This window comes from Sinohyriopsis cumingii, chromosome 11 (genome assembly GCF_028554795.1).
Source record: "Sinohyriopsis cumingii isolate HCF-2022 chromosome 11, ASM2855479v2, whole genome shotgun sequence".
Lineage (NCBI taxonomy): Eukaryota > Metazoa > Mollusca > Bivalvia > Unionida > Unionidae > Sinohyriopsis > Sinohyriopsis cumingii.
In genome coordinates this window covers 37,136,790-37,160,900 of record NC_142971.1, presented here as the reverse complement: position 1 = coordinate 37,160,900, position 24,111 = coordinate 37,136,790, and the positions used below count along the sequence as shown (strand labels likewise).

Sequence of the window (24,111 nt, the reverse complement as noted above, 5' to 3'; positions counted from 1 at the left end):
GAATTAATAGCTAGAAAGAAATAGCCTTAATTGATGGGATCAAAAATATTTAATCAGTTTATGTTTAGTTGACTGTGTGCCTTATTGTAGTAGAAGTAAACATTTATATTGAATAGTCACATGTCTTAGAAAGCTGCATTTCTCATTACTGTACTAGTATATAGCTAATTCTATATGGAAATGGTACTCATCTGTACTCCAACACAGCATATTACTGTAGTAGTATGTAGCTAATTCTATATGGAAATGGTACTCATCTGACCTCCAATTAAGCATATTACTGTAGTAGTATATAGCTAATTCTATATGGAAATGGTACTCATCTGACCTCCAATTAAGCATGTTACTGTAGTAGTATATAGCTAATTCTATATGGAAATGGTACTCATCTGACCTCCAATTAAGCATGTTACTGTAGTAGTATATAGCTAATTCTATATGGAAATGGTACTCATCTGACCTCCAATTAAGCATATTACTGTAGTAGTATATAGCTAATTCTATATGGAAATGGTACTCATCTGACCTCCAATTAAGCATGTTATTGTAGTAGTATATAGCTAATTCTATATGGAAATGGTACTCATCTGACCTCCAATTAAGCATGTTACTGTAGTAGTATATAGCTAATTCTATATGGAAATGGTACTCATCTGACCTCCAATTAAGCATGTTACTGTAGTAGTATATAGCTAATTCTATATGGAAATGGTACTCATCTGACCTCCAATTAAGCATATTACTGTAGTAGTATATAGCTAAAAAAAATTCTGTATGGAAATGGTACTCATCTGACCTCCAATTAAGCATGTTACTGTAGTAGTATATAGCTAATTCTATATGGAAATGGTACTCATCTGACCTCCAACATAGCATATTACTCTAACAGTATATATTTGGCTTAAAACAAAAGAATACAAACACTGATAATTCTGTGCAACTAGTTTCACATTTACTATATACTTCTTCAGGCAAAAAATGTTTTGAAAGAAACAGATAATATCTTTATATTTTAAAATAACAATTATGTCATTGATGTAATGTTATAAGTGATATGTATCATCATAACAATTTTATATATATATATATATATATATATATATATATATATATATATATATTTATGACCAGACCATATCAGAAACATACATGAGTCTCCAATGAAAACTGAATCAGTAAAATAATAAAATTGAGACAAACAGTTATATATACAATTATATTTTTATAAAGGATATACAACGTATCAATTTTATTATTAAAATTTTATACAATTTTATATTGTTCCTTGATATTAAGGCTGTTAGGATACAAAGTATCAAACTTATGAATCCAATAACTTTACTTTATCAGTCTGTTCTTGTCGCCATGCACAATATCTATTGGCATCAATGATAAATTGAGTAGAGAGTGATTATTTGTATTAAAATTTTAGAAGAGAACTGAGGATCTCTATTAAAAAAAATCATGAAGGCAATGATTATTCATTCTCTTAGAAACTTGTTGAATAGTTTGTCTAACATATTGCATGTTACATTTTTTTACTGGTTATCAAATAAACCACATCAGTTGATATGCAGTTAATGTTATAGTGTAGAAAAAAATACTTATTTTGTACTGGAGCTACTAGAATATTAATGTACTTTCTCTTATATTTGTACATTGAGATATTGAGAGCACTGATGTCTGTTACACTTAGATGATGAAAAATATCTTTTTTATTTTCTGTCAGTTTAGTTCTAATTAAAAACTCTTGCAAATTCTTGGGTATCCTATAAGCAAGAATTGGGTCTTCTATAAGCAAGAATTGGTTTATTTTTATAAAGTGTTTATATGCTCTATTTATTTGATAAATTTAGGAGATTCCAATATTTATTAAGTATAAGGCCTATATTAGGTAATGAAGGATTATATTGTATTGTGAAAGGAATTATATTTTTCTCTATTCTACATTCTTCTGTGTTTAAAGCCTCATGTTGAGTATGATTACGGGCTTTGCTCAGCGCAGAATCAGTTATATGTGGTGGATAATTTCTATTTGGAAATATGTTTTTAATTCATTCAACGAATTTTGTAATTGATAATCATCTGAAATAATGTGTTGGTATCTTTTGGCCTGGCTATATGGTATAACATTTTAACATGACATGGGATGGCATGAAGAATATTCCACATAATGGTAGTTATTAGTTTCCTTGATATGAATATTTGTGGAGATAGTATTATCAATATTTTTTGGTTACATTTACATTGAAAAATGAAACATGCATACTATATGCAGTATAAGTAAATTTGATCGTCATGAAAATGATTTAGGTGATAAAATAATTTTTTTCAGTTCTTCTGAATGAATGGTTCCAGATGGTTCCAGATCATAAATATGTCATCTAAAAATCTAAACTAAACTGTTGGATTCAGTTTTTTGTTTTGAAGAAAAACTTTTTCTAATTTACCCATGAAAAGGGAAGTGTATGAAGTAGCAATAGGACTACCCATTGCCATGCCCATTATTTGGATGTATTTTGTATTAGTAAATTGGAAATAATTATTTTCCAAGAAGAGTTTTATTATTTTACAAATATCTTCACTAGATAGTGTGCTATTATTAGGATTGTTTTCAAGAAAATATTTACATACTTCAATACCATCTGTATACGGAATGTTGGTATATAGTGATGTTATATCTAATGATACCAGGATTGAAATTATCATATAGCTGTGGAATAGACATCAACTTTTTAATGAAATCAGTAGTATCTTTAGTGTATGAAGGAAGCGATTTCATTAAAGGTTGTAAAACACTATCAATAAATTTGGATAGGTTTTCATTATATGAATTATAACCTGAAATAATAGGTTGTCCTGGATAATTTACAGGTAATCTATGGTCAGGATTTTTATGAGTTTTTGGTTAGTATGTAGAATTGAGGTGTGCATATAATATATGCTACTCTAGCAGTATATAGCTAGCTCTACATGAAAATGGTACTCGTCTGACCTTCAAAATAACATATTAGTTGCCATCTCAGAATCTTGTTATTACAACTCACTTGAATGAATGGTGGCTTTGACAATTAATTTTCATTAAAACACTTCTTGCAGTACCCATGTATAAAAATGGTGCAGATCTGACCATCATCATATCTCTTTGTGAAGGAGTTTGAAAACCAGATCTAAATGACATTGGCACTTACTTCAAGGTCATTGTTTGCATTTTTATACATCAGTGATTTCATGAACACAGTGGCATGTACAAGGAGAAATCAGTTTTGATGAGAGTACATTAGGTATATTTTTTATGAAACTTAGTATGTGGGTATATCTTGACAGTGTGTGAGACAAGTTCATTGACTTTCTGTCCATGTTCAAGGTCAAAGGAGGGAGCAATGGTAATTCAGTTGGTAGAGCATCAGGCTTATGATTCAAGTGTTATGAGGTCATTATCTACATATGTCATTGGGGGTTAGTTGTCTCTGTGTGTCCTTGGAAGAGGCACTTAGCTGCCATTTTCTGAGCATGGCATAACCAGTAATGTGTTAAAAGTGCCATTAAATACAGTAAAACATAACAATAAGGTCAAAAGCCACAGCAAAGAATGTTGTACTGGACTTACAGTTTTTTGTGAACATAATAACTAAACATATAAGAAAATATTTTTGTAACAAATTTGAAATGTTACAGTTTCTTATGAATATCTATGTTGGTTTCAATACTCAGCACAAAAAAACCCAACAATATAACCGCTTTAGAAAAGGACTTAACATGGATTTCTGGAAGTCTCTTCTGAGCACAGCACTAAAATTGGTGAAGATGTCTCTTTGAAACTTGGTTCACATATTATATTCTTGTTATTCACATTTCTTCAGTTTCAGTATTTTAATGCTTTTGTCCATTGTCTGTCTATCCATCTATATCCACACTTTTCATTTCTGGGGCAAACTGCAGAGGAAGAGCCTTTGCTTTTGACAAGTCATATCCAGTAGCATGTTGGTGATGCATGGATTTAGATAACTCCATGTTTTTCATTCAATTACAAGTAGAAATAAATGAGTTTCTGAAGACAGCCCTGCAAGTTTCATTCAACATTTGCTATTGATCAGTTATGGTTAGCATAAGCATTGAACACCATCTACCAATAAAAAGAATGTTAACAGAAGATTGTAATAACATGACATTCCCCTCCAGGTATGCAATACACGTGACTATAGTTATTGACATGTCTGCCTGTTTGCCTGTTTATGAAAAAATTTGTTTGAGGAGCATAACTCTGAAAATGTTCAAGGTCTTTCCACCAATCTTGTTACATTTATGAAGCAAGTTGCCTGGAGATGCCCTTTGGATACTTAACATCTTCCATATTTATTATTTTATAACTTAGCATGGAATCAACATATTCAGTATAAATTAAGAGTACTAGACCATAGTGTAATTTCATTAGCAGCCTTTACCTGAGTGGGGGAGTCAGGGGACATGTTATCTAGATGACTTTTGATATCCTTTGGTAGCTGTTTTACTGGGTAAGCATTTTTAGGGTCAGAAAGAGTACTACTATTCGGTATGTATGATACAGAATCAAAGTTTAAGATGTGCATTTGTTGAAATTGACATACATTTCTTCCTCACTATATGATGCATCAGCAAAACACAGTCCCTTTCATGAGTCAGGTATGGTCATGGACCAGATTATGACACCACGATTGCAATCTCGTCTATGACACAATATACCATTAAAGTCCGTATAACAGTTTTTTAGTGAGGAATCACTGTATTATACATAATGTACCTCACTATAATGTGACCTCACCTATAATATAGTACAAGTGAATGAATCTATTAAATGGCATTTTAGAGGAATTACTGTACTATATTTATATATACCTCACTATAATGTGACTTTGTCTATAATGTTTCTATGGCTACCTCAATCAGCTTGAGATATCACTGTACTATTATATGATGCATCTCTTTATAAGATGACCTCATGTATGGCAAGGTATGCTTGTATGGCTGTCTTGGACAACCTTATATAGAGGGTTCACTGTACTATGTACGATGTATCTCTTTATAAGATGACCTCATGTATGGCAAGGTATGCTTCTATGGCTGTCTTGGACAACCTTATATAGAGGGTTCACTGTACTATGTATGATGTATCTCTTTATAAGATGACCTCATGTATGGCAAGGTATGCTTGTATGGCTGTCTTGGCCAACCTTATATAGAGGGTTCACTGTACTATGTATGATGTATCTCTTTATAAGATGACCTCACTTATGGCAAGGTATGCTTGTATGGCTGTCTTGGCCAACCTTATATAGAGGGTTCACTGTACTATGTATGATGTATCTCTTTATAAGATGACCTCATGTATGGCAAGGTATGCTTGTATGGCTGTCTTGGACAACCTTATATAGAGGGTTCACTGTACTATGTACGACGTAACTCAGTGTAATACAGCTAGATGTATACCACATTATACTTGTATGGCTTGAATCGCTTTATTGTAAGTGATCACTGTCTTATATAATTTACCTCAGTATAATACAGCCAGACTTACCACAGTATCCTTGTATGGCTCCCTTTAAATGCTTTATAAAGAGGGATTGCTGTATTATATAATTTACCACAGTATAATTTAACTTGACTTATACCACATTATACTTGTATGGCTTCCTTAAACTGGTTTCTAAAGAGGAATTGCTGTATTTGCACCTATAGTGATTTAATTGACAAAGACAGTAAATGAGAAATAAGGTCTGCACATTGTAACAGCTTTCATTCAATTATGTCTGACAATGATCCAGCTGTTTGACAAAGATTATATCTGTTTACTAATCTGGTACTCTTAAAATGTAGAAGTCAAGGTGAAGCCTTGTTCTGGTATATTGGCAGAAGAAATATTATATTTCTGTGTAGAAAATGGATAAAAGAAGGTTATTACAATACAATTTTTTTCCCAGGACATTTATTCGAGGCCAAAACATCATAATTGATCCCTTGACAAACAAAGAGATGGAAGATAAAAGACAGCGACATCTGGAACATCAGGTAGATATTTGCATGAATATGTTATGTGAAGTACCTTTTTTTCAGAACTTTCAGGTCTTGCTATTGACTGATTTCAGTTTGGATTTTGGTTTTCAAATGGCAGATCAGAACTGTTGGATTCATGTTTTATCATGAAGTTTGGTGATCTTGGATATTTATCACCACTGTTTGTTGTGATGTACCTGCCCAGATCTTTCCTTCACTTTACAGTCAATGGTGATGACTTGATTCAAACTCTAAAGCAAATATCTGAAAAAGTCATGAAATCTTTTATATATTAATTATATATTAAATTATATGATATACAGTGGAGAAAAAAAACCTGTCATAAGGCAATATGGTAATTTTTTAATTACAGGTTTGCATCATTATCCCCATGCTTTCTTAAAAAGCATAAAGCAGTGGTTCCCAACCAGTAGGACATGGACCCCCACAGGGTTTTTCCAAAGGGTTGTGTATTTAGTACAACTATTAGCATGTTAATAAATGGGCCTCATACTTCAAAAGGATGGGAAACACTGTTGTGATACCCCTCTATCAGTCTGTCTATTTATAAAATCACTCCTCCTAATAAATTCAGCAAACTTGCTATATAGATTGTTGGTGTTCTGACAATCTTCAACTGGTGTGTAGTAAAAAGTGTTACAGCTATCACTACATCCATTAATATTTAACTCGATTATATGAATATTTGTCTTGGACAAAAGAAATTATTATTTGCTTATAATCAACATAAGTTGCTAGCTTGTTTTACTGGCTCTCTTGTGCCCTCAATGTAGACTCCATTATTCATAGGTATCAAGGGAGAGGTGTACCTCTCATCTGGTTGACATTGTATGATAAAATGCAGGCTACTGTAACCTTCATTTCATGAAGTAATTAGGTCATCACAAACCTGATAATAAAAGCCTTCAGGCAAGGCATTCCCAGTTTGTGACCAGACAGTGAAATTGTTCCACACATTACACATCCACATGGCAGATGTGTACCACAGATCGTTTGCTTCCCTGTTTCAGAGAATTCGAGCAAAGTTAGTGTTCAAAACAGAGATCCCAGTTTATAAATCTCTTAGCACATGTACACTCATGCCAGCCAGTGATAGACAAGTGTGATGGGTAAGTGGGGAAGTCTTCAATGCCATTGCATGATTCTAAATAAACTTAGCTAATTAAAAGTGAAAAACAGAGTTAGAGTAGAAAGCAGATGAAATGAAGGGATGTATATGTACTAACTTTCAATAAGACCTCTAAGTATATTTTGAGACCTCCAAGTGGGATTGTTTGAGACCTCTGAGTGGGATTTTTTTGAGACCTCCAAGTGGGATATTTTGAGGCCTCCAAGTGGGATTTTTTTATTTTCCTTGAAAAACCTGACATATTTTTGTTTTTGTGTTCAAGGCATAGTCAGTTTAAAAAGATTTAAATGATGGAAAATGTATCCAGTATGTTAATATTGGGCAGATTATTAATTTTCCCACAAGACGACACTTTTTCCAACAGGTGTCATTCACTGAAATGATTAAGCTTTTATGCATGAAATGGTCATTAATATTGTTTGTTTGTTTGTTTAATGAATTGCCCATTGAACTTAGACAATAAGTCACAGTGATCCTATTCAAGAGTGCTCTTAAAACTCACTTATTTAGACTGCAAGAACAAACTTAAAGACCTAATAATGTTTCCTACCTTAAATATTTTCAGCATGTTTTTTATGTTTTCTAATTTCATGGTGTTTGTTTTCTGTAATCGTATCATTCTATGTGTTTTTTATGTTATAGGTGTTGTCTAATGTTGTAAAGCGCTTAGAGCTTCTAAAGATTAGGCACTGTACAAAGTCCTCATTACTATTATTAATATTATTATTATTATTATCAGAGAAACATTTAGTGAGTTATAAAAACAACCAATTTCATCCTGGAAATGTCAGAAAATATTGTCATTCAAGGCGGTATTAAAAATATTCCTTCTGTAGGCTGCTGTGATGGCACAGGTGCAGGAACAGCAGCGTCAGCGACAAGTTGAACGTGAGAAAAAAATGCGAGAAGATATGGAAGAAGAAAGACGTCTGCAACAGGAGAGAGACAACATGAGACGGCAGTTTGAACAAGAACAACATAAAATCAAGATGAAGGAGGTACTGCTCAGTTTATGTCATTCCTGTCTACCACCTTGTGTTCGCTATATCTACTACTGACTACTGCACCAATTAATGCATGGAACCATTTTTCTGCATATGTGTTACTTACAACAAATTTCATTATTTTTTTGTTAGTATCAGTTTTCATGGCTATGCCAAAAAATTTGTTGATACTTAAAATTGTTGATTGTTTCTGAGGCCCCACATTTTCCAAAGAAGGTTTTCAGCTGTATTTTAATTCATGGTCTATAGCAGTCATGACACTGACACAGACTGCAATCCATGAAAACTATGATGCAGTCTAATGGGCACTGATTTTGTCCGCTGATAGTACATGTGTGTTTTGTATAAATACTGTCTATAGTCACTTATAAATCAAGTCAAACTGCAAACAACATAGATCCTAATCTGTCTTCATACAATGCAGCTGTGGATCAGGATATATGTTGTTTGTTCTGCTGATTCCTCCTAACAAGCTGCATAGACTCAGATCTGCTGTTGCAATATGCCATGGCAGTTCTGGATCTGTGCAGTTTGCATTTGAACTCCTCTTATAAGCAAGTATATACTGTATATAAAATATTCTAAATAGGTTACTCCAGAAATACCTTCATTTTCTGGCTTGTTCATTTTGCTTTAAATTATTCCTTCATGTGTACATGTAGATCTTATTTTCAAAAGCGTCAGGAACAATTATAGAAGAGTGAGAACATTATTATAGTCACAGGTGAGCTCTAGATAAAAATCGCTCAAAACTGCAACCTGTAGCAAAGGGAATAGGAGGTTGGATAGAAAGGTAAATAGAGTAATACATTTCCTCAGGTTGGAGGACCAACCAGTTTTATGGAATCCTTTGATGTCTGTTACCATGCACCATTATGAATTTGGAAAGGGCCTATAGCATACATGTATTACCTTTGCCTGTCCATCCCTCCATCCTTCATTTCTTCTCATATTGTTCAAGTTTTGTTTTTATGCCAACTGTCATGCATTTCTTGCAGTTCGATGATACAACTTTTGGATGCCTCTTGGTGAGTGCAGCATTCTTCTTCCAAAAGCAGGTCACTGTGACCAACTTTGTATTTGATGCTTCAATGACTTTAAATAAATGTTTTAAAATGTGGCTGATAGTGCATTCTTGTTCTATAAACAGATTTGTGGTTTTTCATTGGTATTTATAGGACTGCTCCGGTGACCTATTGGTCAGAGCATCTGCCTCGTATGCAGGAGGTTGTGGGTTTGAACCCCAGCCTAGTCATACCAAACACTTATGAAAATTATACTAGCATCTGCCTCATTTGGTGCTCAGCATTAAGAGGTTGGTGTTAGAACTGGTCGGCCTAGTGTCAGAATAATGTGACTGGGTGGGACATGATGCTACATGTCTGCGGCATGATGACCCAGTGACTGACATCACTATAAACTGTCACAATGCAGACATCGTAACAATATGACTGAAAAATTATTAAAGCTGCATTAAAAATTAAAAATCACACACACGCACACATTTGGTATTTATAAATAGTAACCTTCATGCAGAAGTCCAAACTGAGATTGCATAACTTTTAAGTTACAGTTTAAAGGATTATCAATAAACTGTGGTAATAAGTCTGCATTCCTTCTTAATCATTTTCACGAAAGGTCATGAATATAGAGCTGTGTTATGGTGTGTATTTGTGTGGTACATTGTGGACTGACACTACATGGTTTACATTATTGTATGTTTTTATATTTTTTTTTTTTTTTCCTCCTTGTTTTGACTGAGAAATATACAGGATATAACAACAATGATACCAGTGGTGACAGGGTTAACAAAGTATTAAAGTTTATGTGCCAGTCAGCATAAAGGATTCTGTGTAAGCCCATGAGTCAAGAAAAGAGCCAAGGCACAGCCTGTGAAACTTTGGTTTATTAACAGTGAAATGTACTAACCCATTTATATATTTGTAGTGCTTTGCGTTGAAATGAACTATGGCATGCAAATCCAAGTTACTTGAAATCTCTGCTGTGCCACACAAGAGAGATCAGTACTGTATCACAACCGTACTGTGCCACACAGCACAGATCAGTACTGTATCATAACTATGCTGTGCCCAAAACACATCATTACTGTATCATAACTGTACTGTGCCACACAGCATAGATCAGTACTGTATTATAACTGTACTGTGCCACACAGCATAGATCAGTACTGTATCATAACTGTACTGTGCCCAAAACACATAATTACTGTATCACAGCTGTACTTTATCCATCAAGCATGGAAATATGTTTTCAGAGAAGGTTTACTCACTATAAAAATGTTTCTCTCCCACTAAATTATTATTATGCAAAAATGTACCTTGTGGTTTCGTATTGTTTGATATCATGACTCTAGTGATGTCAGAATTGATAAATCTTGTCCCAAATTAAAAATCTATTTTTTTCTAAAAATAGAATAGCAAGAATTTTTTATTAAATGCACCAAGACTGTATTCCTATATACATTCTACAAGCATTTCAGCACAGCTGATACATTTTTACATAATTGTTTCCACAGCAACAGCGTCAGATGCAAATTAATCACCTCAAAGTTGCCATGGATGAAGCCCAGAACAAGGCCATGCAGGACAAGTACATTCGTAAAATGGAGCATCTGGAGAGGGGTGGCCATGATACAACTATGCTTAGGGCAAACCTAGAGGGTAGGTATACCAAGAGAAAAGAACGTATGACTGATCGCTTGTCATTACAAATTTCCATGCCTGACCTGCCAGTCCTAACAATTTTAACTTAAGGCATTCTGAAATGACCCTTAAATTTAAAATAAAAAATAATAGCAGGAAATGTAATTGTGTTAAATCTGGCTGCTTGACACAAAAATTCATATTAGATTTAGTGGAGTTGGTCAGGGAACAGATTAATTTTACTTCAGATGATTGAATCTACCAATGTTCATGCAAAATGCTGACTCATCAAGCTTTCCTTTTATAGCATAATCTTGAAAATGCTCGACAAATTTTTTTTTAAAGCAAAGGTAAAATTAAAAGGTTAGTATAAAAATAATATTCAGATACATGGAAGAAAGAAGGAAGGCACTAATTGTATTTATTGGACATCATACTGTGTTGATCCGAGTGTTACTCCAAGAGGCAGTTGCTGCCACCATGTGACTTGATAAAATCATAATGATTACATTAAATTGAGAGATCAGGCAAGAAGTCACTGAATTCCATTGGGTTTGAAACTAGTTTCTGATACTAAACGATGAACATTTTAGCGGAACATAATGTGGCTTTTGCAGCATCTAACTGTATTTTTTTTCAAATTTATGTTTTCCAAGTCATGCTACAAATTCCATTATACATGTGATGAGCCTTATTGCAAGGTTGTAAATCAGAAGTTTGGTAAGAAAATATTTGAGACTGTCATTGTAATTTACACTTTTGTCCATTTGACCTTGATAGGAACCAGGGATTTAAGGGGAGGTAATGACACCATTCTTGTCAGTGGTTGCTATAAAGGCAACATAATTGCAAAAGTTAATATCCACCCAGCAGTTCAGGAGATGTGGTAATGGACTGATGGCCAATTTTGTTAAAATTTTAATGTTTCACAGCACGGTAACACATGAGGACTTTTAGGCCAAAGCAGCTGAAGTAATGTGCCTTTCAAGGGAACTAATCATGGATGTGCCTTTCAAGGGAACTAATCATGGTAACCAACTTTTAATGATGACAACAGGATTTAATCCCACAATATTTTGTTCTCAAGTCATGCTGCATGCTACCATTAGGCCACCACAGCTCATGGACAAATGGGACAGATGGCTAGGCAGACAGAGGGCATCACAATATCACATCCCTTCACCACCGTATTTTTAACAATGCCTAGTAGGGGTTCACAAAAGTTGGAACTGACCTTGTTTCCATGACATGATGTAAAGGAAACCCCATCTGGAACCTTACTTTGTTTCCATGAGATTAGACCACATTTCAAGATCTTAGCAGAAATAGTCTGTTTATGCACAGAAATTTACTGATAGTCAAATTCTCATTCTCTTAATACAAAATTAACCCTGTTTGATTCTTTGCCTTTTGCATTCTCTTCATACAAAATTAAACCTGTTTGATTCTTTGCCTTTTACATTCTCTTCATACAAAATTAACCGTTTGATTCTTTGCCTTTTACATTATCTTCATACAAAATTAACCCTGTTAGATCCTTTGCCTTTTACATTCTCTTCATACAAAATTAACCCTGTTTGATTCTTTGCCTTTTACATTCTCTTCATGCAAAATTAACCCTGTTAGATCCTTTGCCTTTTACATTCTCTTCATACAAAATTAACCCTGTTAGATCCTTTGCTTTTTACATTCTCTTCATACAAAATTAACCCTGTTTGATTCTTTGTCTTTTACATTCTCTTCATGCAAAATTAACCCTGTTAGATCCTTTGCCTTTTACATTCTCTTCATACAAAATTAACCCTGTTAGATCCTTTGCCTTTTACATTCTCTTCATACAAAATTAACCCTGTTTGATTCTTTGCCTTTTACATTCTCTTCATACAAAATTAACCCTGTTAGATCCTTTGCCTTTTACATTCTCTTCATACAAAATTAACCCTGTTAGATCCTTTGCCTTTTACATTCTTTTCATACAAAATTAACCCTGTTAGATCCTTTGCCTTTTACATTCTCTTCATACAAAATTAACCCTGTTTGATTCTTTGCCTTTTACATTCTCTTCATACAAAATTAACCCTGTTAGATCCTTTGCCTTTTACATTCTCTTGATACAAAATTAACCCTGTTTGATTCTTTGTCCTTTACATTCTCATCATGCAAAATTAACCTCATGAGATCCTTTGCCCATTTCATTCAACAAATTAAAATGTCTTCAAAGTAGTGAAAAAGCTTGAAAGGATTGGAATATTTTCATTATCAGTGTTGCATAGATGTGGTGACTGTTCTCAGCCGATTTCAAATCACACACTTTAGTTGCTGAATTGAAATGATACACTGTTGTTCAAAGTTTTGTCAAGGCTGGTACCTATACTTTATATTCTACATTTATTATGTATTTACTAAGTTCTAGGTACCCAGCTGCAGTTTGATGTAATTATCAATGACCTTTGAAACTGAAGTAATGCTTTCTCATTATCAGTAGTCTTCTTTATTTATAAAGGAGTGCTCCCCAAGGAGAGTAAGTTTATTAAGTACTACCATATATTCATCATAAACATTGCACTGTTGCAGTAGTTTATTCTTTCATAAAGTAATGCATGTAATAGCTTTGTTTCAGCACCTCATAATTTTGTATATTAGTATATTTAATACAGACATTGTGTACAAAGCTGAAAATTTTAACTCTTTTTGGGGTATAACACTAGATTTGTTTGCATATGTATTTTCAGTATATTTAAATTTTCAGGAGATTTTAGCTAAAATATTTGTTATCCCCAGCCATGCTGAGAAAAGATTAGAGGTAGGGAGATGGTGGGCTTAATAATAATAATAATAATAATGAGGACTTTGTATAGCACCTAATCTTTAGAAGCTCTAAGTACTGTCATAGGCATACAGCATTAGGCTTGTCTGTCTGTCCTGTACATACAGTGCAACCCCACTATAATGCGCCCCGCTATAACGCGAATTTGGATGTAACACAGTCATGGCATGGCTCCCGAAATTTCATATATTCATTTGCACATGAAAAAAAATTTTTTGTTCCAAGTACATGAAATAATGTATAAAAATTTGTTATCATTATGGGGAGGAGATCGCATATGAATTCCAATTTAATATGATCGTGGCTTGGTTCCTGAAATTTTAAATACATGAATGTGTATTTTTCTCATACCAGGAAATATATTTTTTTGTAAGTATGAGAAATAGTGTGTAAAACATTTATTATCATTTTGGGGAAGATTTCACATATGAATTTTAATATAATACGATCGTGGCGTAGCTTCTGAAATTTAACAATGTCACCAGGTTCTTGAAGTGTTATGCCAAAATAAACATTATCAAAAGTGTTACTTATTACTGATCCATGAGTAGAGCCAGTAAGTCATCTTTGTGATTGTCTTCAATTAATTCTGTATGCAATCATTGCTCAAACAATAGCCGACATGTGTTTTTTCTTTAACTGCATACACAGCCAAGCAGCAGATCATGCGGTGGTTGATAAAAGATTCTCACAATTTAATAAACATCAAAAAAATGAAAGCCGCCAACATGTTCACTGGGCTTGGCTGTGTTATTAGTCACAATCATTTGACCAGTAAATAATGTCCACTTTATTAGCTGGAAATTGAAAGGGTATGAAATTGTACATGCACTGAGCTCTAAAAAATGTATAAACGTGACTCATGACCATTGCAGGCCTACTGCACTCAGTTCTCGAGTTTTACATGGGTATGGTGTTTGTTTATGAACTCGTCATTAATTTCTTTTTTTTTATTTTTTTTAAATTATCATTATGGAAACGCAAGTTCACAAACACAAGTTGTTCTCTGCACAATGATTAGTTTAGTAGTTTTCACACGTTTCTTTCGATATTTCTAAAATCTGAAGTAAAAGTTACATGCACGCTGAAAGCATGTGTTGATTGCTAATTATTCTTGCTGTAGTCATTCAAACAAATAGGCATACAAGTGTTAATTATTGGAAATTTGCAATGGATAAATGTACACGGAAATGCATATGAGAACATTTTAGCAGCATGAAATTTGTACAAACACCGTTCATAGACCCTGGAACGTAATGAACTGTACACATGCTTCGTCTTTCTTAACCTAATTTTGCTGTTAATATTTCCCATTGAATTCAGACACATAATGATGTGTGACAAAATTATTGAATAATTTAAATATGTATGCAGTTTTGGCAGTGGAATTACATATGGATTAATTGCAAACCCCGATGGTACGATATCAAATGGTAAGTAAACGGTGTTGATACTATGTTCATGCTGTATATTAGACGTTGAATTCAGACACAATGAGCTGGGGAAAAATTATTGAATATTGTAAATCTGTGTGCAATTTTTCAATGGAATTACATGCATTATAGATGAACTGCTAGCCACGACAGCATGATAGTAAACGGTGCTGATACCCTATTCGTCACACTCATTAGACATGAATACATGTATATGTGCCAATGAGTTGTTCTCTGAAAAGTTAAATACTGTAAAACCGTTAAATTAACGCAACCCCGATATTAATGCGATTCAATTTTTTTTACCTTAGTTATCGCATTATAATGGGGTTACACTGTACATGCATCCACCTGTATGTCCTGAAATTCTTTTGTTAGGAATTTCACATTTTTGCATAGACTGTTTAAACTTGTTGGGCATTACTGATATCTGTTTCATGATCTTCATTGCACTATGAGAGGTTTTCTAGAGTTATACCCCATTTTGGTGTTAAATATATGCACTATATTTGATAGTACTAATGTGTTTAAGTAGTCTCACAGCTTATAATGAATTGCCCCAAAACATGGCCGACATTATTTATATGATATGTACATATGCATTTCATTATTTAGTCATGCTCTGATGAATGTTTCAAGTTATCTCCTCTTTTGGTGTGAAGTGTATGTACTACATACGATTTTTGTGATTCAGCTTTTGTTGAATTGTCTTAAATCTTGGTAAACAGTATTGACATGAGGTGAATGAGTGAAAGTATTCCCATCATCATGCTTAAATGCATTGGTGTTAAATGTGTATAGTATGACTCATAGTCCTTGTACGTCACTGAATTGCACTGAAACTTGTATTAATATTAGTTGTACATGTACATATTGTTACATTGTCACACACTGATAAGGTTTTTTTCTTTTGTAAGTTTTCTTTTGATAATAAATATAGCCTCTACATATTGTGTAGGTTTGTACAGTTGTTAATAAACTGCACAAACTTGGTCATACCTGCCATATTCCCAGACAGTGATGGGTATTTTTGATACTCAGAAAGTGTATTTTGAGGTCCCAAGCGAGGTCAGTGTGCATGACCCAAAAAATCAATGTCTAAATTAGAATAAGCTAACTTTTCATATAAGCTAATAGAAAATGATTGGAAATGTAAATCTGAAAATAACTTGTCTGTCTTGTTCAAAGCATTTAATACACTTTTAAAGAAGAAGAAAAAGAGTTAGTAGACTTAGTATTGTCAAATATCATCACCATAGACAATCACATAATCACAACCACACTGACCTTAAGTAAAAACATACATCAAGTTTCTGTCTCCATTGGATGACAAAACATAGGCTTAATTAGGTGCAGTCTTTGTAACTCTCATTAGTTCAGTAGAGAGTTTGAAGGTATTTCAGGTGTCATTAGTGTTCATCACTACACTGGATGGCATTGGTACTCAAACTTCTCTGGTCAGAAGCTGAGTTGTTCTTGATGATCATAAAACTAGCATTGTCAAAACTGTATCCCAAGCTGCCTGAGATACACCTGTCTTTACAGAAAAATGAATATACTACATTACGTTTGGAACTGACCATTTCAATGGAGGATTTGGGGAGGCGTAATATTTTCAAGTTTATTGGGGGCTTTAAAGGTAATGCAGCTGTTATAAATGCCTCTGTCCAGTATGGGTGCTAATGCTTAAAAATAATCAACACAAATCAGCTGTGCAAACATGAGCATATGGTTATTATTGTCTTTCCATTAATCTATTTCTGGCTAAAATCATCCTGAAAAGCATTGTTCATTTAATAGTATGTTAAGAAGATTTAGATAACAAATAATAATAAAGAGAACCAATCAGAATGTTTAATTTACCATGTCGAGTATGTTATGTACAGGACATGCTCCTATTTTGACAGACATCCACAAACAAATGGTATATGTCAATACTGTATGTTGTTTGCAGCAAGTGTGAAGAATTAAATTGCCTGGGCCAACCTTGCTGGTCTGCTTTAAAAAGTAAAACTCCGTCAACCAGGAGTTCTTAAATTTATTTTGCTGGGTTTTGCTTGCTTTGTTGATGTTTAACTGATTCCTGAATCACCTTCAAAAATGAATCATACTTGCAGACTTTTCCGATAACTGAAATAATCATGCTTTGTGTTTTATATTTGGAGTGAAATCCAGCTTCAAAGAAATGCTGCAACTGTTCACAAACACAACAGTAAGCTTTAATACAGATGGCTTAAACTTTCTCATTAACGGCTGTGGTATGTAATAACTTTTGTTCTTCAACACAGCCAGAGTTACTGCCCATGTTGGCATGGTCAGATCACTCTTTCAGACCGAGAAGGGATGAGAGTAGTCATGTCCCACATACACATTTCTTGTCAGTACAGTTTTGGGAAATAGCATTTACATTTTAGTGCACTGTATGTTGTGTCACATTTTGTATTCAGTTTTATCTTCAGAATATGTTGTATACATTTTTATCTTTCTTATTTTAAGCCCTTACCATGTATAAGGAGGGTTATATAACATTACTTGTCCTTTTATTTTTTATTTTCTGATTGTCACTTCCATACCATAACTGCAGACAGTGTATATTGGTCAAATCTGATATCCACAAAGACTAATTTTTGAATATTTGTCTTAATATTATATATATATTGCACTTCTTTGACCGAGGATTTTCATTTAGAAACCAATTTTTTGGGCTGCTGTATTGATTTAATTTGGATGCATACAGTTGTACTTATTTATTAATAGCTTCTGGAGCAGGTCTTTCATTTTTCATTTTAACAAAATTTTCAAGATCATGAATTTTTTCTATGTCATAAAAGCTGTTTATATTTATGGACTGAGAGACACATATATTTATTTTATATTTCGCGCTTAGTTTTTGGCCAGATAGCAAAGCAATTTGGGCTTTTGATTTCATGATGTATGTCCATTCAACTTTTCGGGGCCCCGAGTGGCCGAGTGGTCTAAAGCGCTCTTCGTTACGGATCACTGCCATCTCACCTCTGTCTGCGGCGGTTCGAATCTAAGATTCAGCCAATGTGGGCATGTGAGAAAGCCTGCCAGTAGCTTCTCGTGGGTCGGTGGTTCTTTCCGGGGTTTTCCGGGTTCTTCCTCCACCATTAATACTGGCCGCCATGTATAGCCTATCGTGCTGAAAAATGGCGTTAAACCCCACAACAACAACAACCATTCAACTTTTCATCCTTCTGTCTGTCTGGCTTCAACAGTGAGATTAGGGTTTGTGTTTCTTTCATTGTTTCAGCCTTTATTGCTTTTTCATAGTAACATGATCGGTTTGTAAATGTATCATGAGGATTACTATAATAATCAGTGAAGACTAAGTCAATGTGACCTATATTTTATTGTTCAGTTTTTTATGCTTATTTTGTGTTTAGCTCTTTCTTTAGGTTATTGTTTGCTTTTAGGTCATTTTTTTTAGACACTGTTGCTTACACATACATGAATGTTTCATGAAAGTAACACATCCAGCTGTATAATTTAGGCCAGAGTGACCCTTAATGTAATCATCCAGTAAATGAATTTTAATTTTGGTTAGTTATATTTTTGCCTCTCTTGATACAGCCATCATGTAACTTAATTTTGTTAGGGTTATTTTCATAATTTCAGTCTGAGCTAACTAAATTGCAGAAATATATGCATTACTAACAAAATCCTGTTATATGGCTTTTTGAATGAGGTTCTTAATTTCCGTTTGTTAGTGAAGCCTACTTTGTCAAAAAACCAGGATAAATCATGATAAGGGCTGTATTTATATAAAGTTAGAGAGGGGTACAATGTCAAGGTCAGGTGTTCTCATACCAGTTGTGATATTTGCTATTGTGTACCTTATGCCTATATAATCAAAGACTGGATGTATTGTCAGCTGCAAATGTAATAGCTTATGCACGTGTAAGTACTCCACTTTATCATAGTGTTAGTCTCAGTTGTGAAGAAATTTATCAATAACTCCTTAATCACAAAAGATTTGTCATGGGCTCCTTAATCAACAAACTCTTATTACATAAGTAGTTCTAAGAGAACTTATTTTGTAGTTTTTTTTTATATGATAAAACCTTTTCAATGTCATCATGGTCAGATCTGATTCTTGATTATAGAACAGTTGACATCCAGGTATCCCCAGTTGCGGGGCTTTTTAACGCAGAGGGAGGAGCAGCAAATGTCCAATACAGGTATTACCACCCATACATGGGTTTAGCATAGCCCACTCAGGTGGATGGGGTGTCTAGCACAACTTACAGTGATAGAAGGGTTTTTGAGTTCTGTTTTGCAAATTCTTCACTGGTGGAAGAATTTGATACTGCCATATTTTGATGGCTTGGGTTTTTTGGGGGGCACTAGTTTGACATTGTTTATATATATAAAATCTATACTCTCTTTCTTTTCAGAATTGACTGTAAGTCTTTTTCTTTTGTAAAATCACGTTTCACTCTTATGCATAATTGTTGTTCTTTCTTTGTTTTTAACACAGTTGTCTTCACCAACACTTTTGTACCATTGCAGCAGTGTTTTGTACCAGATATTGTTGTAGATAAAGTTCTTAAAATATGAAGTTAAAGTTAATCTGATACAAATGTCAAAACTGATGTTTAAAATAATTAATATTTGTATAAACTAATAATATATAAACTGTTTGAGAATAATCTATGATTTACTGTAAGATTTCACCTCCAGATCAAAAAACAGTGTTACTTTTGTGGACATGTTCCATGGTAAAAACAGTGTAAGATTATACTGGAAGTTGTCTTTGGAATATGAATCTGTGAATCCATGACATTTGACTTCTGTTATCAATTTCGTTGGAACATGTCCAATCTAGCCCCAAAGTAATCCAGTTTGTTGCCTATTTTAGCTAAAATCCTCGGATATTTTACCTGCATAATGTTAAATTTAACATATTTCAGATTTCTGCTCGGTCCAGTTAGAGTTGATTTGGTCCATGCTTATACCAGAGTACCCAGGCTGCTGTTTTCTTAGTTATTTTCATATGATTGTAAATTGTATTGAAATATAGGGTATTATAGTCATTATTTAAAATAAAGGGTATTTTAGTCATGATTTAAAATAAAGACAGCTCATAAAATGTATCTCTTTGAAATTGAATTGAAATAATTTGTTTTTCTTACAGCCAAGATAACTCCAAGAAGTACTCAAACTCATCAAATGGAATCAACCCACATTCCTAGTTTAGATTTAGGCTTATCTCCTAGAGGCCACAATCAGCCTTCTCACCACCCAGCTCATGTAGTAAATACTTCCACGGAGAATATTTCCTGGCAAGATCGAGAGGTGCATCACCAGCCATATTTAGAAAATCGAATTCTAACTCCTACTCAACATCGAAAAACTTCAAAGCCTCAAAGTGACCACAGCTCTCCAAAGCGGGAGTTTGGAACACAGACTGGTACTGTAGCACAAACTGTGGCTAGAGATGATGGTGTGTTTTGGAGTTTGTTTTATTTGCCTCATAGCCTCTCAAAATGCTTTATCTGTCATTGATACATTCTTACAATCTCATGTTTTTGTCTCATATTTTCAGACAATGAATACTGATGATGAATTAGGTTATAAAAATGCAGCCAGCAATTTTTGTATGCCTCCACTGCATGCAGCAATGGCATCCATGTGTGATCTTGTCTGCCTATACATCCTAAAAAGCCTTTGAGCAAGATTTCATTCAGTGTAAATGAAATATGGATAACATTTTTTTATATGTACATATAGATGTCCTGGTTAGATTTTTAGGCTGTCACAGCAGTTTTCACATTTTTGAATTTGTGGGACTTTCTGACACAAACCTTGTTAGCACAATTAAACTATGCAATAAATAAATTAAATTTGATATGCATATTTGTATACAGCATCTAAAGACCAAAACTTCACTAACTGAAATCCTCCTGAAATTGAAACATTCTTCTGGTCCTGACATTTTCCATCTTTAATCTAAATTTTAAAGAAATTATTAAACCAGAAATTCTCTACTCCGAAAACTGAAACTCATTTCATTTTTACACTGAGATTAACCTGATTATAAATAAAATTGCTAATAAAGGTAGCCAGGTAACTGCCAGATCCGTTTGGCCATCAAACAGTAAATAGCCTGTGAGTCATGCTTGAAGTAAAACATTGACTGGCACAAGCACAGATTACAAACGATAAGCTAATTAGTAACATTTTCACCTGGCTGAATTGATGGCTTTCAAAGTTAATTGTACTATAGTAGTGGCTGTGCAAAGGACATGAGATTATGTTTACTACATTTAAGTCAAATTACGTACAACAAAGATCCTGATCGGCCAAAGCATACTGCATCTGCAGATCAATGTCTTTGTTGTTTGTTCGACTGATTAATTCTAGTAAACTGCACAGACCCAGATCTGCCGGCACATTATGTAAAGGCAGATCTGGGTCTGTGCAGTTTGGAGTTGTACTTGTCTTATAAGCAGGTATATACAGTATCTACAGATCATCTGATAATATACTCCTAAATAATCCTTACACTTAAAATGGTTCATACCCCTACAATTGCTAACAAAAACCAATTAAAAAAACAATTTCATAACAATGTTCTCTGGTATTTTCAGGCTAGTTACAATTTATCATAGCATGTTGATAATAACCTAAAATATCAACAGAAACTAAATCATTTTATTATATACTTACATGTGAAATATAGAGACTTGTGGGTGAAATAATTTTCATATTTTTTGGAACTCCTACATTTTCACATGCAAAAATATATTCTTTTATTATCACATGTGAAAATATAACATTTTCCATCATGCCATGCTATGCTTGATTGTATGTGCCTACAAAAGTTGTACTTCCAACAACAAAAATGACTGCTCTGTGAGCTAGAATAAATAAATAGAAACTGACTTACATTTCAGTCATGGAAAGTAATCTTTGATAATGAAGTTTGACCAGATGCCTATTGCAGCTCTCTGAAGTTATTTCCCCTTACTTGACAGCAATGACAAACCTGCTGTGATGCATTGCTGAATCAGTCTTGCATTGTTTTCAGATAGCATAATTTGCTGCGACAGATAAGGTCAGCCCAATCCTACCACTTTCTTAAGTCATGTATATTTATATGATCAGGCTATGAAAGTGAGGTGAATTTATGAAAAAGGGGTGGGGGTGAGCATAAAGAGTGAGCTTAATCTTTTAAGCTTTGATATTTGAGCAAGTTTAGTACATAATAAAAAAGAAAAATTATCTTTTCCAACAATAATACAGGAGATATTTCATCTTGCAGTACCAAAAACTATATATTTTTGGTCATGACTTTGCCACTCATTAAAATATCATGTCTTTGATATCACATGATGAAATATATTTGGTATTAACATAGGAAAAGAAAATATCCTGTAAATACTAAACGTGAATATTGAACAAGAAGTAGGCGTTAATAAATATTCACATTATTTTATAATTAAGGTAATAATTAAGGTACCTGGCTGAATGCATCTCATTTTAGGTGAAATCTGAGAACCTAAATAAAATATAAAAACTCTCAAAACCAGATCTTTCATTTGGTTCCACGGCATTTAAATCTGAGAGGCTTCATTGTGTATGTTGAGGAATTAGATTTCAGACCATTAGACTTTCTAGATGCAATTCTCATTAGACTTTCTAGATGCAATCCTCATTAGACTTTCTAGACACAATCCACATTAGACTTTCTAGATGCAATCCTCATTAGGCTTTCTAGATGCAATCCTCATTAGACTTTCTAGACACAATCCTCATTAGACTTTCTATATGCAATCCACATTAGACTTTCTAGATGCAATCCTCATTAGACTTTCTAGAAACAATTCTCGTTAGACTTTCTAGATGCAATCCTCATTAAACTTTGCATACACAATCCTCATTAGACTTTCTAGATGCAATCCTCATTAGACTTTTTAGAAACAATCCTTATTAGACTTTCTAGATGCAATCCTCATTAAACTTGTTGATGCAATCCTCATTAGACTTTCTAGATGCAATTCTCATTAGATTTTCTAGATGCAGTCCTCATTAGACTTTCTAGATGCAATCCTCATTAGACTTTCTAGATGCATCCTCATTAGACTTTCTAGACGCAATCCTCATTAGACTTTCTAGACACAATCCACATTAGACTTTCTAGATGCAATCCTCATTAGACTTTCTAGATGCAATCCTCATTAGACTTTCTAGACACAATCCTCATTAGACTTTCTAGATGCAATCCTCATTAGACTTTCTAGATGCAATCCTCATTAGACTTTCTAGACACAATCCTCATTAGACTTGCTAGACACAATCCTCATTAGACTTTCTAGATGCAATCCTCATTTGACTTTCTAGACACAATCCTCATTAGACTTTCTAGATGCAATCCTCATTAGACTTTTTAGACACAATCCTCATTAGACTTCCTAGACACAATCCTCATTAGACTTTCTAGATGCAATCCCCATTAGACTTTCTAGATGCAGTCCTCATTAGACTTTCTAGATGCAATCCTCATTAGATTTTCTAGATGCAGTCCTCATTAGACTGTCAAGACACAATCCTTATTAGACTTCCTGGACGCAATTCTCATTAGACTTTCTAGATGCAACCTTTGGACTTTCTAAACACAATCCTCATTAGACGTTTTTGATGAAATTGTCATTAGAATTCATAGATGTAATGGGGGGCCCCGAGTGGCCGAGTGGTCTAAAGCACTTTCCATTATGGATCACTGCCATCTCACCACTGTCTGTGCCTTTTCATGTCTCGGATTCAGCCAATGAGGGTATGTGAGAAAGCTTGCCAGTAGCTTCTCGTGGGTCAGTGTTTTTTTCCGGAGTTTTCCCGGGTTCTTCCTCCACCATTAATACTGGCCGCCATGTATAGCCTATCGTGTGCTGAAAAATGGCATTAAACCCAACAACAACAACAACCACTTTCTAGATGCAATCTTCATTGGACTTTCTAGACACAATCCTCATTAGACTTC

At 34.0% G+C, this 24,111-nt stretch overlaps 1 protein-coding gene across 5 annotated transcripts in view; it reads left to right on the top strand.

Annotated features, from left to right (window-relative positions):
* The window catches only part of LOC149787929 (uncharacterized), a 109,112-nt gene that overhangs the window by 70,374 nt on the left and 14,627 nt on the right, over positions 1 to 24,111 (top strand). For 3 of the 5 annotated variants that reach the window (XM_089974191.1, XM_089974187.1, XM_089974186.1), the window contains 5 exons: positions 5,958 to 6,045; positions 8,017 to 8,178; positions 10,721 to 10,865; positions 13,351 to 13,368; positions 20,266 to 20,574. In XM_089974191.1, coding sequence (XP_089830317.1) covers positions 5,958 to 6,045; positions 8,017 to 8,178; positions 10,721 to 10,865; positions 13,351 to 13,368; positions 20,266 to 20,574 — 722 coding nt within the window. The remainder of the gene's footprint in view (positions 1 to 5,957; positions 6,046 to 8,016; positions 8,179 to 10,720; positions 10,866 to 13,350; positions 13,369 to 20,265; positions 20,575 to 24,111) is intronic. The other 2 variants (XM_089974190.1, XM_089974188.1) reach the window with 2 other exon arrangements.